Source organism: Myotis myotis, unplaced genomic scaffold, assembly GCF_014108235.1.
Source record: "Myotis myotis isolate mMyoMyo1 unplaced genomic scaffold, mMyoMyo1.p scaffold_m19_p_3, whole genome shotgun sequence".
NCBI classification, from domain to species: domain Eukaryota; kingdom Metazoa; phylum Chordata; class Mammalia; order Chiroptera; family Vespertilionidae; genus Myotis; species Myotis myotis.
In genome coordinates, this window is record NW_023416335.1 from 35,162,509 (window position 1) to 35,180,097 (window position 17,589).

Sequence of the window (17,589 nt, forward strand, 5' to 3'; positions counted from 1 at the left end):
AATTGATTAATAAAGCATTTAACAGTCTGAATCCATTGTTATGGGTTTGTGTTTTGGATTTGATTGTTTTTAAATAGTGGTCAGTGATCAAAATGATGGCTTTGGTTATACTTTTACCAAAATAAGATAAAATAAAAAGATTATCACCATAAAAGCATATTTTATATTGTCAAAAAAGGCCAAGAGTAAATGTAAAGCAGTTTGCAAACTTTCTTATTAAACCACTGTTTATGGACATTTGTCTTTGAAAACCTGTAATATTTATAAATTTTACCACATAAGTAAAACAAATTACAGAAAAATATTACAAAATACCAAAAGATATTACAGAGTAAGTAAAAATTATCCAAATCCCACGACCCAAACACTGCTATAATATTACTTTCTTTCCTTATCTGTCTGCTCCTGCCTTTCCTCTTCACTTCAGTGAGATCTCCAAGAGACCAAGGGTGCTAGTATTATTGTGTCCTCGGGCTTTCTTACAAGTGAAGTAAGCACAAATTATTACTGATGACAGACATTATAGAGGCAAATTATTGTATTCTACTGTAATTATAGCCTCAGTAGTAGTGAGGTACAGAGAGGTAGTTTGTCCCTCCACTCCATAGCCCACAGCTCTCGGTTTTCTCAGACCTTGTATCAGCTTTTGTAGACCATTCCCAATTCCATTCCCACTCCTAGCCCCCCTACTCCCCCTGAGTTGACATTTCAAACCTGACCTGTGCATAGATATTAGAAAGAAAAGCCTGCATCATAGAACTCCTCTGCCTAAAACCCTCTGCTGTTAGAAACAAAAGCCCACTCCTAATCTAGACCCTCCTCATCCTCCCTCGTCCCCTTCCTCTCTCTGCACTCCCTCCACACTGACCATATTTCCAGTCTCTGAATGTTGTTTACTCCCACTCACCCTCTTTATATAATTACTTTCCATTTATCCTTCAGATATCCTTCAAATGTCACTTTCAGGGGCAGGGTAGATGCTTTCATTGCTCATCAAAATAGTCCCTGTCACCCTGTATATGCTATATGCTCAGGCACCTTTCTTTCACAGGCTTTAACCAGGTGCGACATTACTTTTATACATGTGTGTGCTTATATGATGAATGTTTGCCTCTTGTAAGTCTGGTTTTCCTGACTATTGAATTCCCAAGTCCAGCATTTATAGAAGTGTCTTCTACAAATACTTATTCTTAAATGCCTACCTCATGTCAGGCATTATTGCAAACACAGGCTTAAGAGCCCAGATTCCAGGAGGGCTCACCAGGAGTGGTCTTAGTAATTAAGAACTGGAGTTTTAGCTAACGGGCCTCTTCTTCTTCTCCCTACTTCTCACATGTGAAATTGAAGTTCCCTGATCTAAGCGAGACGATGCTATATTAAGATTTACTAATGATTGCAGTATGTAATGATTTAAATCAAGTTATGATTTATTCATAAGATCATGGCACAAGCAACAAAAGTTACTGTTTAACTGTATGCAAACAAAATGTTATCATAAAATGGCCAGCCATGAATGCACCACTAAAATAACGATTTGAACTGTTTTGCAAACTAAACGTTCCATTTCTAAGAATACTCACTGCCTAAGTTGCATTCTTTTCCAGTTATATTTTAAATCAGTATTTTAAGGATCAAGTTTGCTTAGAGAACTTAACACCTTAAGTCTTCAGAAAAGCTTCCCAGATATGACAACTATAATGATCTATATTCTCTAAGGAAGGCCACTGAGACACAGGCATAGGTAAATGCCTTACAAAGGGTGGAATGCTGGAGGGCCCGACCAGACACACACACACACACACACACACACACACACACACACACACACACACACACGCTAAGCCCCCGTGCTTCTGGTCTCCTTCCCCCACCCCCTTACCGCCCCCTCCCCACTCGCATCCTTCCCCACGACCCCAAACCCCTCTTCCTCCATCAGACCTGAACCACTCGCCCGACAGAGGGCCGGCCTATGACGGATACCGGGGGTCCTCCCGCGTACTGGCCAGGGTCGAGTTCAGGCTCCCCGGGAGGCGAGCGGTGTTCCGACCGCCCTCCTCGGCAAAGCTAGCAGCGCAGTGGGGCTTGGAGGCCTCCGGGTCAGAGAAGACATTCGCGCAGCCCGATGCCCGCAGCGCTGAGCGGGTTTGGGCGGACACGGCGCCGGCCAAGAGGAAAAGCGTGGCTGCGCCCCCTGTCCGCGCCCCTCCGCCTGTCTCCCGGGCCCGCGCGCTCTCGGCCAGGCCTCCGGGGCCCTCCTCCCGCGCTGCTACCTCGGCCGGAAGCCGGAGTTCACCGCCAGGGGGAGTCTCCTACCCGCCCCAGGACGCTCCGGGTGCTCTAGGTGCTTGGGCTGGGGGAACTCGAGCAGTTGTACCCGGGCGAAGAGATCCCGGATTCGAGCTTTGGAATGCACGAGTTTAGATCATTACTAATGACAAATACCAAAACGAAAGCAGAAAAGGAACCCCCCGCCCAGGCCCACTTTGTCGGAGCCGCCTGCCCGTGTGGGTTATCGGGGCAGCTGGCAAGGTCAAGAGCGGGAGGGAGGACGAGGGGGAGGCTCCTGGAGACCACCTCGGCCCCGCACAGGGGCGAAGGGATGGCCACCGCGCGCTCCCGACCCGGCCCTACAGAGCGTGGCTGGGAGACAGGCGGGCTCCTGGCATTAGCCACCGGTATACCCGGGAGCCGCTCCAAATCAGGCTTTGTTCCCGAGAGCACTCGTGGCGCTTCCCTCCATCCTGCGGCCCCGCTCGTCACTCCACTTTTTCCGAGGAGAACGAGTACCGACGCAGTGACCTCCACTTGGACCGCTCCCGGGGTCCGGAGAGCCCACGGCCCTTGGCCGCCCGGCGGCGTTGGCGGCACCTAGAACAGGCGGACCGCGCCAGGCCCAGCCCGCGGCGCCCGGGTTCCTGGCACAAGACCCCCGCGCGCAGGGCGCACCGCCGCGGACAACCGCTTTGGTTCTGCCCATAGCCCCGGGTACCTTCAGTCTGGCCGGTGGGGTTGGGTCGCTACGGATCCCAATCACCGATTCCCGCGCGCGGCCTGCGACGCTCCTCGGGTTACCCTGGGGCTGGCGTCTCTCGTCCCATCGGGCAGCTGGGGGACAGCGCCCTGGATGGCTGTGCCCGGAGACCACTATCAGATATCAATGATATCCTGAGCTATCATTGACAAACCTTCCTTTCATCGTGTTTTACACCTGACCTCTGCAGGTGCGGAGGATATGGTGACAATTCAAAGAAAAAAAATATTAGCTGTGCCTCCAGGCCCGCGTGCCCTTCTATTGGAGATGTAGTATTTATCTGTTCCCTGGAAGCCCTGACCGCAAAACAAATAAATGAGTGAGAGATGGGGAAACCTGGCAGGATTTCCGCTGGTCCCAGCGCGAACTACACGTCCCAGGAAGCCACGGCGCCGGGACGCGTGTCCATCCACCATCCACTTAGAGAAAGCCTTACTCAGCGGCCCGACGCGCGCGGCCAATCCCCTCGCCGGGCACCTTGGACTGGAACCTGAGACGGATTCGCCCCCAATGATGCTCCAGTTGCAGGAGCAAAGCAAGTTTATCATTGTCCCGAGAAAGAGGAGCAGTGCGGTTCTTGCCCGTTTCAGCAGAACGACTGTCCTTCAGCTGCACAAGCCCGCGCTCCGGTTGTGATTTTCCTGGGGAACGTGGAGACCCGCGCGCCTTGCCCTGCACAGCAAGCCACACCTCTGGGAGCCGTTTTTGCTGCTGCGATCGGCCAACGTGCCCTTACCCAAACCGCAGCTCGTTCTGTCCGTCTTCGATACCTCATTTATTCGTGGATTATTTGATAGTCCGTCTCGTAAATGTTTAGCATTTTGCTGCTTTACTACTTCTTTCTGGGGACAGTTCCAGCATTTGCTGAGACCGGCGGAGAGAGGCGACTGAGCCCAGAGAAGAGTGAAGTATGGGGACCAGGACTAAAAGCAGCTGTTGTTCTTCCTGCGCGCTATTTCTATATCCAGGCGGTGGATGCATCCGGAAATAAGTAAGTTGAGAAACAGCTGCCTAACTATTTTTGGACTGCAGATAAAGCTTACTGCTACTTCTTTCCCGTTTTATCCGCCCACGAACTCCTTTCTCCATAGCAGTTTAAATTTCAGGATATTTGGGTGCTATCCACATCTGGTTGTAACTGTCTTTCTCCGTTCCAACCAATCTTTCTCAGAGCTTTCGAAATAATTCCGAATGAGCTCTTCTCCTAGCTATTTTCATAGGGATTCCCACGTAACTGGAGAGACAACTACTTTTGCATAACCTGTAATAAGGAATTTGGATCCAGTTGTTAGAAACTTGGTTTCATTTTTCCTTGGTGCTGCCCTCCGTTTCCAGGTGCACATCTGCAGGTAAACGTGCTTTGCACCTCAAAAAGAATAATCAAGCACTATTTGAAACCTTAGCGTTTAGAGGGAAAGTATATGTGTTCGCAACAAACGTTTGTTTCACTCCATTGAACTCGACAATTGAAATTATACTCAAAACTTATGTCTAGAATTCACATACTTCTGAAATGATTGTCTTTTTTTAATTGCTCACCATGTATATTTTGTAGGAAAGAAAAAAAACCTTGGGAATACGTTTTCCAAAGCAAATAAAAGATATTAAATAGTATAATTGGAGAAACTAAGTATAATCTTAAGAGCAAGAGCACTCACTCAAAAAAAACCTTTCATACGGTGTCACTTAGATGATACACTACCTACTGGCTTTTGCCCATGCTGGGCATGATTTATAATTTTTGTTGTTAATCCTCAGTTGAGGATATTTTTTCCAATGATTTTTTTTTTTTTTTTTTTTTGAGAGAGAGAATAAAAGGGAGGGAGGGGGAGAGAGATGTAAGGGAGCCCTCTGAATGCTGGAATCTGCAACCCAGGTAAGTGCCCTTGACTGGGAATTGAACCTGCAACCTTTCTGTTCATGGTTTGACTAACCACTGACAAACACTGACCTTGGCTATAATACTAATTTTTAAAAGAATCATTGAGAGAGATTTTTCAAAATATTTTTAGAGGCACTATTTGATCACAAATTTCCACATGTGATGGACATAAAATAAATAGTAGGTTGACAGGAATATTTTTATATATGAAATGCGTAAGTACATTCTATGTTTACATCGATTAGTTTTAGTAACATATTCCCTTGCAGTTTTCTAATGAAACTGTTTTATGTTATCTTGGCTATTGGCATCCTCTCCTTTTTAAAATCTCTGATCCATCAGATTCATTCTGATACTCAAAGCATAACAGAGAAGACAGTGTATGTTAGGGGGAGAACATGAAGGAGAAGAGTAAGATTCACAGACTGGACAGCATAATCTTTGTGCATTTGTTCCTTAAAATAATCTCTCTATATTATTCTTCTACCCATCACAGGTTCACAACTTCTCCAGGTGAAAAGATATTCCAGATTAAAATCTCGGCACCAGATGAGCAATTCACTAGAGTTGGCGTCCAGGTTTTAGACCGCAAGGATGGGTCCTTCATAGTCAGATACAGAATGTATGCAAGCTACAAGAATCTGAAGGTTGAAGTTAAATTCCAAGGTCAACATGTGGCCAAATCCCCATATATTTTAAAAGGTAATTTGGAACATAACTTTAAAACAACAATTTGAATACAATGATACCTGTACTTTAATTTAAAAAAAAAATTAGCATGATATTTTTTCACTAAAAGAAAAAAATAGACATTTTCTCCTTGAAAGCTAAATTTAAAGTCCTGAGGAAATGCAAGATTTGAAGGGAAATTATAATTCACTAAAAAGGGAAGAACACACTAATAGAGAATTTGTTTCCTGAAGACACACATTAACAAGAATAATCAAGCTATATACAATATGGTCATAGATTACACTTATTTAATTGGAGGTATGTGACAGTAACTGATAAGCACTATTGAAATTTGACCACTTCAGGAAGAGAAAGGGCTTGAAGCAAAGGGGAGAAGTTAACTGTTGTTGTTTTTTCTTTGTTCCAATAGTATTTTTCTGGAGAAATTAGATATATATATATATATAGATAGATAGATAGATAGATAGATAGATAGATATATAGATATATAGATATATAGATATATAGATATATAGATATTGCAGCTGCATTACCTAGAGCCATATCTTTCCATAGCAATGGAGATAGTACCCTAACACAGTGGAAAAGCAGTGTATATACAGAGACACAAATTCTTCTTGTTCCCCACCTCCAATAAAGGCAAATGTTTTAAAATTATTTCCCACATTCCACCAGGACCACATGGTACAATATAAACCTTAAAAAACATTCCATTGTTGACTACTGCCTGGGTCAGGTGGGAATCTGAAAATTATAGAAAGGAATGACAGTAAAATCTCAATTCAGATTCTGCTATATTTTGTTAGTATTATTTCTATAAACATATAATTAATTAATTACAATATGAATAAACTTTTTTTTTCATAAAGGATGAGAGAGAATCATTGATCTGCTGCCTCCAGCATGTCCTCTACAGGGCACTGAGCCTGCAACTGAGCCTGAATGGGAATCAAACAATGACCTTCTGGTTCATAGATGCTCAACCACTTAACCACACCAGCTGGGCTGAATGAACTGTTTTGAAGATTGCTCTTGTTTTTGTATAATTCTTAAAACAAACATAGTAATGGTTCTTTGTTTACTTATATTGTTATTGATGATGATTTACTCATTGAGGAAAATACCTTAGACACTTTAAGAAACTGTTTTTATAAGAGATCATTGAAATATTAATTTTATATCACTTTTGTCTTTCATCAAAAAAGACATACTCCTTTGATATATTTTTACCAATGTTTGCTTAGTTTTAAGTAACAAAACATAAAAAATAATGGACTATAATAGCCTGTGAGCAAAAATTAGTTACTATTGGCTTTCTTTAGAACTCGTGCAAAGCAGGCCTGACTGTGAAAATATCACGACCTTACTGTGAAGAGCTGTCAGAACAGAAGACAAAATACCCTTCCTAATAACCTCGGCAAAATCTGTGAAGTCATGTAATGGATATTTGTTACGTGTTTCAAATGCTGAGTGAAATTATTACGGTATAATTTGTTGCTTGTGTGTAATTAGGGCCGGTTTACCACGAGAATTGTGACTGTCCTTTGGAAGATAGTGCAGCCTGGCTACAGGAGATGAACTGCCCAGAAACCATCGCTCAGATTCAGAGAGATCTGGTGCATTTCCCTACTGTTGATCCAGAAAAGATTGCCGAAGAAATCCCAAAGAGATTTGGACAAAGGCAGAGCTTGTGTCACTATACCGTGAAGGATAACAAGGTACAATTTGTGCTTGAGGTTTGCTTGTCTGTCTTAGTGATTTTTTATTTTGACCATTTGGCTACAGCTAGCTTTACTAAAAATCATCCTGAGGCTCATTCTGATAACCTTTATCTCAGTGAAGCCTGCCAATACTTTTAGACTAATGTGATAAACATTCAATTACCTTTCAGGTTTATATCAAGACTCATGGCGAACATGTAGGTTTTAGAATTTTCATGGATGCCATACTACTTTCTTTGACTAGAAAAGTAAGTATTTCTCTTATATAAAATATAACATTTTTTTCTCAATATACAGTCAGCCCTCTAACTAAGCCCAGGTTTTAAAATATAATTTTTCAAACTAAAAATAATAATTACATCAGAGGTGCCCTATATGGGCCTTATTATAATACTGTTCTGAAGTTTTATGTCTTGTGGGGTGCTTGTGTGAATTTCCTAGGGCTGCTGTACTAAACTACTCCAAACTGGGCAGCTTTAAACAACAGAAATTTATTCTTTCACAGTTCTGGAGACTAGACGTCCAAAATCAAGGTGCCAGCAGGGCTGTGCTCCCTCTGAAACCTACAGAGGAGAACCCTTCTCGGCTCTTCCTGACTTCTGGTGGTGCCCAGCAATGCTTGGCATTCCTTGGTTTGCAGCTGCATCGCTCTAGTCTCTCTCCTCACAAGCCATGGTCCCTGTATGTCCTCACCTCTTTTCACAAGGACGCACATTGATCAGTAGAAGGCATTATTCAATGCCAGACGTGTTAGTAAGCTCTTTTCTTTGTCCTAGGTGAGGATGCCTGATGTGGAGTTTTTTGTTAATTTGGGAGATTGGCCTTTGGAAAAAAAGAAATCCAGTCCACACATTCATCCGATCTTTTCCTGGTGTGGCTCCACAGACTCCAAGGATATCGTGATGCCCACCTACGACCTGACGGACTCTGTTCTAGAAACCATGGGCCGGTGAGAGACGGGTCACAGATGACCCAGAGCCTTGGTTTTTTCCCCCTTTGGTGAGTTCTTTCCCAACAACCTTTGTGATGTGATGGTTTGGAGGGCAAATGTGTTGTACTTTCTGTCTTCCAGAGTAAGTCTGGATATGATGTCTGTGCAAGCTAACACGGGTCCTCCCTGGGAAAGCAAAAACTCCACAGCTGTCTGGAGAGGCCGAGACAGCCGAAAAGAGAGACTTGAGCTGGTTAAACTCAGCAGAAAACACCCAGAGCTCATAGATGCTGCCTTCACCAACTTTTTCTTCTTTAAACACGATGAAAGCCTCTATGGTCCCATTGTGAAACACATTTCCTTTTTTGATTTCTTCAAGGTATGGCCTCATCTGTGACCAATCCTTTTTTGTTTTTCCAAATACAGTTGACCCTTGAACGACATGGGATTGAATGGCACAGACCCATGTACAGGCTGGTTTTTCTCAATATACAGTCAGCCCTCTATTTCTCCAGCTTTTGAATCCATGGATGCAGTCAACTGCAGATCAAAAACAGTATTTTTACGTGAGGGTGGGAATCTATGGATGCGGATGGCCAGCTATGTGCATTGATCTTTGCCATTTTATATAAGGAACTTGATCACCTTGGATTTTGGTATCTGTGGGGGTCCTGGAACCAATCCTCCATGGATACAAAGGGACAACTGTTTGGGGGAAATCAAAAGTTAGAAAGAAAAAAAGAAGAAGGAAAAAGAAGAAGTTATAGGCATGATTTTGACAGTGCTGGAGATAGGGGGGGAGTCCGTGTCCCTAAACCCCATGTTGTTCAAGGGAATACTGTATCTTCATTTCGGGGAGAGAAATTGAGGCCTATAACTTACAGGGACGGGAGAGATGAGCATTAAACTCAGGGACTCTCAGGGCATGGGACCCCAGGGACTGGTTTGGCAGCCTGGGTCTGTACTCAGTACCCAACCCTGACATTAAATACGTATCAGGGAGCTTGGGGCCGGGGGAGAGCTATAATTTTTCACCCCAGTTGACCCCCAAGATAATACATTTCAGCTCAAAAATCTTTTTTATTAATAGATACATGTAAGTGGTTTTACAAATACTTCTTCCCAGAGCCACAGCTTGACAACAGACTAAAAAAGATGTAAACCAGGTGTCTCTAAATAGGCCTCTGGTGGGGAAATGACTTGAAATCCATCCAAATGGTCTGCGTGGGAATTCTTTCTGTAGCTAGAAGGTGTACTGCTCATGTTTCCCAGGCAGGGATCCTTTTTCCAGCAACTCCACTTTTCACGCAGTAGGACACTGCCCTGTTCTCTAGACCAATGAGTTGTTTTTGAAGTCCCATGTGGTGGTGAGAAAGGTGGGTAAGGCAAGTGATTAGTGAGCTCTGTCTATGCTGTATATGGCCAAGTTTGTTTTTTGTTGTTGATGGGTCACATGGCAGCAGGTAGACCTAAAGAATTCCCTAAGTTGAGTTGTCATTGTTTCCATACGCATATCATAAGAGATTTTTGAAATATGGTTAAAACCAAAGAGAGCTAATACCAGCCATCCATCCTCAGGGTATTCTGTCATGCCTTTGCTTTATTCCTAGCTATTGAATTTGCTAGAGCTAAGAACTATTGATTAGCACAATGCTATGAATATTTTTATTCAGAGATGTACTTGCCTCAGAGCTTGTTAATTTCCTTAAAACTTGTGTGTGGCCACCTAATGTGTAAAAGGTATGGTTAACATGGTATAGAATGTGCCATCAGCAGGTGCTCACATGTGATTAATTAAGTAGTAGGGAAATTACAGTCACCATAAATCGATCTTTCTTTAGGTTGTAGCCTGAGTACAACAGTTATTTATTATTTTATTGGCTGCTTCAACATTAGACTTGTGGTCTGTGAAACTTAGGAGAGCATCAAAATAAGCCTTCAACTCTAGATCTGTACGTTATATAACAGCAGTTACTACATGGTGAAAGCAGTGGGCAAAATCTGGCCAGTTTATATCTGAAGACAGTGAGGCTCTTTGTGTGAAAGGGGAGGAGAATAATGATAGTAGAAAAAAAAGAAATTTAATAGAGGGTCTTACATTTTACTGCTGTTTCACAGCACAAGTATCAAATAAACATTGATGGCACTGTCGCAGCATATCGCCTGCCATATCTTCTAGTCGGCGACAGTGTTGTGCTGAAGCAGGACTCCATCTACTATGAACACTTTTACAATGAGCTGCAGCCCTGGAGACATTACATTCCTGTCAAAAGCAACCTGAGCGATCTTTTAGAAAAACTTAACTGGGCAAAAGATCACGATGAAGAGGTAAGGTCAGTTCTCCTTGTACCCCAATATCATAGCCTCCTTTATTTATTTTTAAAATATATTTTTATTGATTTCAGAGAGGGAGAGAGAGATAGAAACATCAGTGATGAGAGAGAATCATTGATTGGCTGCCTCCTGCAAGCCCCACAATGGGGATCGAGCCCGCAACCCGGGCATGTGCCCTGACTGGAAATCAAACTGTGACCTCCTGGTTTATAGGTCAATGCTCAACCACTGAGCCATGCTGGCCGGGCTCATGGCTTCATTTTAAATGTCTGCTCAGTCGGCTCGGAATAGACCTTTACCTATAAATAGGAAGCCCCATGGGTAACCCAGTTCCATTAAGGATGAACACAGGTATTGTGGCTTGGTTTAACTGTCTAGTCTGCACATGAAACAAAAAGCTAAACCTTGGCTTTGACTATGCTTTCTCTTTTAGTCAAGTTGATCTGAGCCTCTAGCACTCCCTCACTTCTGCTAGGAACATAAGAAAGCTAGCCTGATAGAGGGAAAACTAACTGTGCTATGGATTAAAATGAGGGATTAGAGGATGTGGAAAAAAAGGAACCCTAGTACATTGCTGGTGGGAATGCAGACTGGTGCAGCCATTATGGAGTTTCCTCAAAAAATTAAATATGGAACTGCCATTTGACCCAGTGAACCTACTTCTAGGTATATATATCCTAAGAAACCCGAAACACCAAATCATAAAGAATGTATGCAACCCTATGTTCATAGCAACACAATTTACAATAGCTAAGATCTGGAAACAGCCCATTGCCCATTCGTAGATGAGTGGATAAAAAAGCTGTGGTACATTTACACCATGGAATACTATGCACTGGTAAAAAAGCATAATCTCTTACCCTTTGAGACAGCATGGAGGAACCTGGAGAGTATCATGCTAAGTGAAATAAGTTAGTCAGAGAAAGACAAGTACACATGATTTCACTCATATATGGAATCTAAGTAACAAAATAAACTGATGAATGGAGTGGATCCAGAGACATGGAAGCATAGAACAGAGTGTAGAATCTCAGAGGGAAAGAAGGGGAGTGTGGGTGGGTGGAAGGTAATCAACCAAAGACCCATGGATGCAGTTAGTGGGGTGGGAAGGCCTGGGGCAGGAAGGTGGCGGGAGTGGGCTGGAGGGGGTCAATGGGAGGAAAAAGAAGACATATGTAATACTTTCAACAATAAAGATTTTTTTAAATAAAATAAAGCTTAAAAAATTAGGGATTGCATGAAATAAACTTTGAAATCATTTCTGAAAAATAAGGCAGTGCATTAAGCTTAATCCTGCATTTACTTTACAAAGTCATTATTACTTCATTTAATGTAAACCCTTTCTCTCCAAGAGAGACTTAATGCTAGAAGGTTTAATATGACTTCTCAAACTCTCAAGTCTTAAAAACTCCTTTTAATTAAAACAAACATACTCTGTTAACTGTTCCCTGTACCAGGAAAGACTAACCCCAAAGATATTTTTCCCACTTAAATGTACTCTGAAGATCAGTTTTCCTATGTCTGCATGGGGAAAAAAATGTTTCATGAAAGGATTTTTTTTGTTGTTGGTCCCGTAGGCAAAGAAGATAGCAAAAACAGGACAAGAATTTGCAAGAAATAATCTCATGGGTGATGACATATTCTGTTATTACTTTAAACTTTTCCAGGTCAGTATTTTCTAAGAAAATGACATCTAACTTGTAATTGATCATATTAGTAGTTAAGTGAAATAATATTGTGTGTATTACTTATATAATATGTGTATATATATTAATATTTATATAAATAATATTTATAATATCATTTCACTTAACAATGTCTGAAAGTATATTATATAAGGAGATAAATGTACCTCTGTGGGTGAAAATCAAGGACAAACATTAAATAATATTGAAAAAAGAAGAAAACCAAAGATTAGCTATTGGATAATGCTACAACATTAAAGGAAAGGTAATAATGTTAGAATTATGTGGTATTTGGTTAGGAAACTGGCATCTGATTCTGCAGAATTACTATGCATGGATTCATATTTTCTCTTTGTACAATATTACTGCTTGCTGCCTTACCATTTCTTTGTCTACACAGTGCAAGGCATGTTTAGAACTGTTGTGCTGACTCCATGTGAGCCATGATTTCTCTGAGAAATCATTTTCACGGACCTTAGCATTTAGGTATCATAATTAAAGCATATCTGAATTTGAAAGCTTCTTTTTTTAAAAAAAGCAGTAGTAAGCAAGTAATTTGCTAACAATTATACTAGATATAAATTAAGCTTTTTTTTAAAAAATCACAGAATTGCAGATATTGAGCCCCATATCTTGGGCTCTGCTACAAGACAAAGTCAGACTTTTTTCTGGTCTGCACTGGCCTCTTCCCCTTTATTACTTCTAGAGGGTGGTGAAGGGATGGAGAGGGTGGAGGTGTAAACTGAAGGAGTGGGGGATTTACTATCTAAATTCCTGAAGATCTACAGGGCAGTAGTGGATAATGCCCTGCAACCCACATATACTCAACTCACATATACTAGTGCATAAGCACCTAGTCCAGAGCCTGTCACAGAAGGAGCACATAATGAGTGAAGATGGTAACTGATTCTGTATAAGCCATGGTAGGTAAGACAAAAATAGTCTCTGTCCTCAAATTCTCAGTCTAAGGAAGATTATGTGCGCAGGTTTTTTTCCCGCTGCAATGCAAAGGCAGTACAAAATAAGTTAAAAATCAAGTCATATAAATAAAAGATGAATAAGAAGAGATCCCCTAGAAATAGGCAGCCAGTGTCCAAAGGACGGTTGCCTCAAAAACTCTTGTGGAATGTTTAAGGGGAGTATGGTGGACCCTGCATATTGTCACTTGACACGTGTGAGTTTAATGGAACCATATTCTAGCAAGTTTTAGCACATCTAATTTGGTAAATATACTCTAAGCATCATGTAAGGAATGCTTTTGTATTGTTGCTTATACAGGAATATGCCAATTTACAAGTGAGTGAGCCCCAAATCCGAGAGGGCATGAAGAGGGTAGAACCACAGACCGAGGATGACCTCTTTCCTTGCACATGCCACAGGAAAAAGGTAACCAGAACTAGCCAATGTCAGAGTAACAACTAACTTTGATCCAAGTCTTTATTCAGTCAGGCAATAATAATTTGCGTTTCTCCTGCAGCCTCCCAGCAATTTGTTCTACCAGAGAGATAGATAAAATAGATAATAACAAGGCAAAAGAAAGGGTGCTGAGATACAGTTGAGTGAGAAGATGTAGGAGCTCCCAGCAAAGTGGACAGAGGTCTTTTTTTAATGTGAGAATTCACATCGTATGGCATTTGAATTTAGAGATAAAAATATATATAACCATGATTATTCATCTTAGCAAATTATCCATGAAAAGCAATCACTGTTGGTACCACCACATACTGATTTTGTTTATAAAAGGCAGATTCAGCCCTAGCTGGTTTGGCTCAGTGGATAGAGCATCAGCCTGAGAACTGAAAGGTCCCAAGTTCAAGGGCAAATGCCAGGGTTGCAGGCTCAATCCTTAGGAGGGGGGGCCTGCAGGAGGCAGCCAATCAATGATTCTCTCTCATCATTGATGTTTCTATCTCTCTCTCCCTCTCCCTTCTTCTCTGCAATCAATAAAAAATATTTTTTAAAAAAGGCAGATTCACATAGGGACTTGTCAGGCTAAAAAGGACCTCAGAGGTCATCCAGTAAATGCTTTCATTTAGTGATTAACCAAACTGATCCCAAAGAAGAAGTTAGTTCAGAATCAGCTAGCTGCATTACAGGAAAGCAAGGACCAAAAAACTAGTCTCTCATTTTCAAATTGTGTGCATGGTTGTGTATAAAGACAGTGTGGTAGGGGAGGGTTGTTTTGATTATAGTTATTTGTTTGTTTAAAGGAATGTATATTGTATAAAATTCTGATTTATAGCTATAATCCTATATAATAAAAGGCTAATATGCAAATCGACCAAACAGCGGAATGACTGGTCGTTATGATGCTCACTGACCACTAGGGGGCAGACGCTCAATGCAGGAGCACTTGACTAGGTCAGAGCACTCCCACAGGGGGAGCGCCGCTCAGCCAGAATCCAGGCTCAAGGCTGGCGAGCACAGCAGCAGCGGTGGCAGGAGCCTCTCCCACCTCCAGCAGTGCTAAGGAGCAGTGAGCCAAGCAGTAAGGAGCAACAAGCAGGCAGGCAGTAAGGAGCGAAGGGTCCCAGACTACCAGAGGGTGCAGGCTGGGCTGAGGGAACCCACCCCCAACCCCGAGTGCACAAATTTTGTGTACCAGGCCTCTAGTATAATATATATTGACATTTTTTTAAAATATATTTTATTGATTTTTTACAGAGAGGAAGGGAGAGGGATAGAGAGTTAGAAACATCGATGAGAGAGAAACATCGATCAGCTGCCTCCTGCACACCCCCCACTGGGGATGTGCCTGCAACCAAGGTACATGCCCTTGACTGGAATCAAACCCAGACTCTTCAGTCCGCAGGCTGATGCTCTATTCACTGAGCCAAACCGGTCAGGGCTATATATTGACATTTTTAAGCAACATCATAATTATAGAGTTTTTGTTGTATTGGTTTTCTTTTGAGAACTTATTTGCTACCAAATAGCCCTTGAAAGTGGTATATCATCAACCAATGTTAACTCTTGTCAATGCTGAAAAACCATAAAATTAGTTAAATCCAGAGACAAAACCAATTGCCAGAATTGAAAGGTACCCTCTCACAAAGTTAGTGATTTGGTGTCAGAACACTTTGTGGACTCCAAATGAAACTGGGCAGCTTCCTCTCTCCACTCCCTTTTTTAAATTTTTTTATATTTGTCTAAGTGTATTAAGGGCTGTCAAATGATTCTACGTATTTGTAGAAGTTAGGGGGCCTGGAATGACAGCTTTGTTTATTTCTTCTTCATTGTGTACCATACCCTGTCACTGACCATTCATAACGCAAGGCCCTTTACAGTTATACACACCCTTAGATGTTTGGGTGCTGCATCAGTAGTCCTATGAAACTCTACCTGTGGGTGATTCCAAAAACAGTTCTAGACCCTCTAAGTCTATATCAGTAACTTGGCTTTTTTTCCCTTCTTTCATCTTTAAGGGAAAACAATTAATAGACTAATATAAGTCTTCCAAACTCATGTATGACTTCTTGATGGCTCTAAATATTTTGCTTCTTCATTTCAGACCAAAGATGAACTCTGATATGCAGAATACCTTCTCTTCAAATAATGGTGCTCTGAAGACTCTTCTTAACTGAAAAGAAGAATGTTTTTTAAAAATATTAATTCTATGGACAATATAAAATATGCTATGTGATTGTCTGGGTCATGAAGATATATTTCTTCTTATTATGCAGTATTTCCATGACTGTCTTTTAAAGCACATTTTTAGAATTTTATAATAAAACCACTTTTATTTTAAAGGCCTGTGATATGCTAGTTATTAACTGTGTTTGGATCAATAAAAAGAGGGGGAGTCTGGGTCCTGGACTCAGTGTGGAACATGACAGCAGCCACCAGCAACCCAGAAATGTGGTTTGCATGACAAAGCAATAAACCTCTATCTTGTTTACACTATTATTTTGGATTTAAGTTACTCACAGCCAACCTAATAAATACATCTTACAAGGCCTTTCATAATCTGGTCTCTGCCTACATCTTTAATCAAATCCCTCATGACTTCCTAATGGTGTACTCTGTAACCCAGAAAAATAAATCCCTTACCTTCTTTCAATGGCTTCTTACCTTGCTTGTGTATGCTTTCCCCTTGGTCGGCAATGCCATGACCCTCTCTTCTTCCTCTGGCTTAGATAGCCTTCAATGCTCATTTCGGGAATCACCCCTCTGAATCTTCCACCTGCATTTACCATGCTATGTGGTAGTGATCTAGTTGGTTGTCTCTTTCCCTTACCAGATTGTAAGCAGCTTGACCACAGGGACCATGCTCTTCTTCTATTTAATAAAGTACCTCCAACTAGAAAGGCTCAATAAATATTAAATAAATGACGACTGACCGAATGAAAATCACTTTGAAATGTGATTAATTAAAAAGGAACTTGAAATCTAACACTGAACCATAATACAATATTTTACAGATTCCTTTATCTAATAGTTCCCTTCCATCCACCTTACAGTTAAATAGTCTGTGAGAAATTGTGTTGTGTCTTATGTACATAAACATAACATGTGTCTGCAGCTTAAAAAGAATTATAAGAAGCCCGGCTGGCGTGGCTCAGTGGTTGAGAATCGACTTATAAACCAGAAGGTCATGGTCAGGGCACATGCCTGGGTTGCAGGCTTGATTCCCAGTGTGGGGCTTGCAGGAGTCAGCCAATCAATGATTCTCTCTCATTATTGATGTTTCTATCTCTCCCTCTCCTCTCCTCTCTGAAACAAATATATTTTTTAAAATAATAATTATAAGAAAACACCCATGTAACTACTAAAAAGATTCTTTTCTTGACAAACTAGTCAGACTCCTGAACCTTCTAGGTGCATAAGTGCACTTCCTTATAAAATCCAGTTTCAGCAAGAACCTTGGTTAGTCCTTTTAGCAAGAATCTTCCATCCTCTAGTGCATTTGGTCTTAAATTTACTGAAAATCATTGAATTGAACTCTTAGAGTGGATTTTATGGCATGTAAATAAAGTTGTTTTTAAAAGCATAGCTAGAAAATTAGGAGTCAAGAAATGTTGATTAAGATTTGTAATTCAGATCCTTTTTTACAGCTGCATAGTATTCCACTGTGTAAAAGTACCACAGTTGTTTAATCCACTCGTCTACTGATGAGCACTTGGGCTGTTTCCAGAACTTAGCTATTGTAAGTAGTGCAGGATCTCTTACCCTCTGAGACAGCATGGAGGGACCTGGAGAGTATTATGCTAAGCCAAATAAGCCAGTCAGAGAAAGACAAGTATCACATGATCTCACTTACATGTGGAATCTAATGAACAAAATAAACAGATGAACCAAAAAAGCTCCAGAAA

The 17,589-nt window shown here is 41.4% G+C and overlaps 2 protein-coding genes across 10 annotated transcripts in view; one reads left to right on the forward strand and one right to left on the reverse strand.

The window, feature by feature from the left end:
* BIVM (basic, immunoglobulin-like variable motif containing) overlaps positions 1 to 3,103 on the reverse strand; it is a 33,966-nt gene extending 30,863 nt beyond the window's left edge. The window contains exon 1 of one of the 4 annotated variants that reach the window (XM_036297341.1): positions 2,990 to 3,103. The gene's annotated coding sequence lies outside the window, so the exon portion shown is untranslated. Of the gene's footprint in view, positions 1 to 1,938; positions 2,250 to 2,989 lie in introns of those variants that run through there. The other 3 variants (XM_036297342.1, XM_036297340.1, XM_036297343.1) reach the window with 3 other exon arrangements.
* Positions 3,104 to 3,524: 421 nt separating this feature from the next.
* POGLUT2 (protein O-glucosyltransferase 2) lies at positions 3,525 to 16,026 on the forward strand. 6 transcript variants are annotated; one of them, XM_036297345.1, is made up of 10 exons: positions 3,525 to 4,022; positions 5,410 to 5,615; positions 7,119 to 7,324; positions 7,498 to 7,575; positions 8,104 to 8,276; positions 8,400 to 8,637; positions 10,377 to 10,586; positions 12,170 to 12,259; positions 13,556 to 13,663; positions 15,789 to 16,026. In XM_036297345.1, the coding sequence occupies exons 1-10, from the start codon at positions 3,841 to 3,843 to the stop codon at positions 15,804 to 15,806; spliced, it is 1,509 nt and encodes a 502-aa protein (XP_036153238.1). In that variant the 5' UTR covers positions 3,525 to 3,840; the 3' UTR covers positions 15,807 to 16,026. The 6 variants fall into 6 exon arrangements, 4 of the variants coding, with proteins under 4 accessions (XP_036153238.1, XP_036153240.1, XP_036153239.1 ...); XR_004965764.1 differs by lacking the exon at positions 13,556 to 13,663 and having other exon boundaries at positions 10,377 to 10,591; XR_004965763.1 differs by lacking the exon at positions 15,789 to 16,026 and having other exon boundaries at positions 10,377 to 10,591.
* Positions 16,027 to 17,589: the final 1,563 nt, after the last annotated feature.

What these genes read in the sequence shown, in the direction of transcription:
- POGLUT2 (XM_036297345.1), top strand. Translation starts at nt 3,841, where the DNA reads ATGTTTAGCATTTTGCTGCTTTACTACTTCTTTCTGGGGACAGTTCCA. An exon ending in GTGGATGCATCCGGAAATAA is followed by an intron (nt 4,023 to 5,409) that starts GTAAGTTGAGAA and finishes TACCCATCACAG; the next exon opens with GTTCACAACTTCTCCAGGTG. An exon ending in CAAAAGATCACGATGAAGAG is followed by an intron (nt 10,587 to 12,169) that starts GTAAGGTCAGTT and finishes TTGGTCCCGTAG; the next exon opens with GCAAAGAAGATAGCAAAAAC.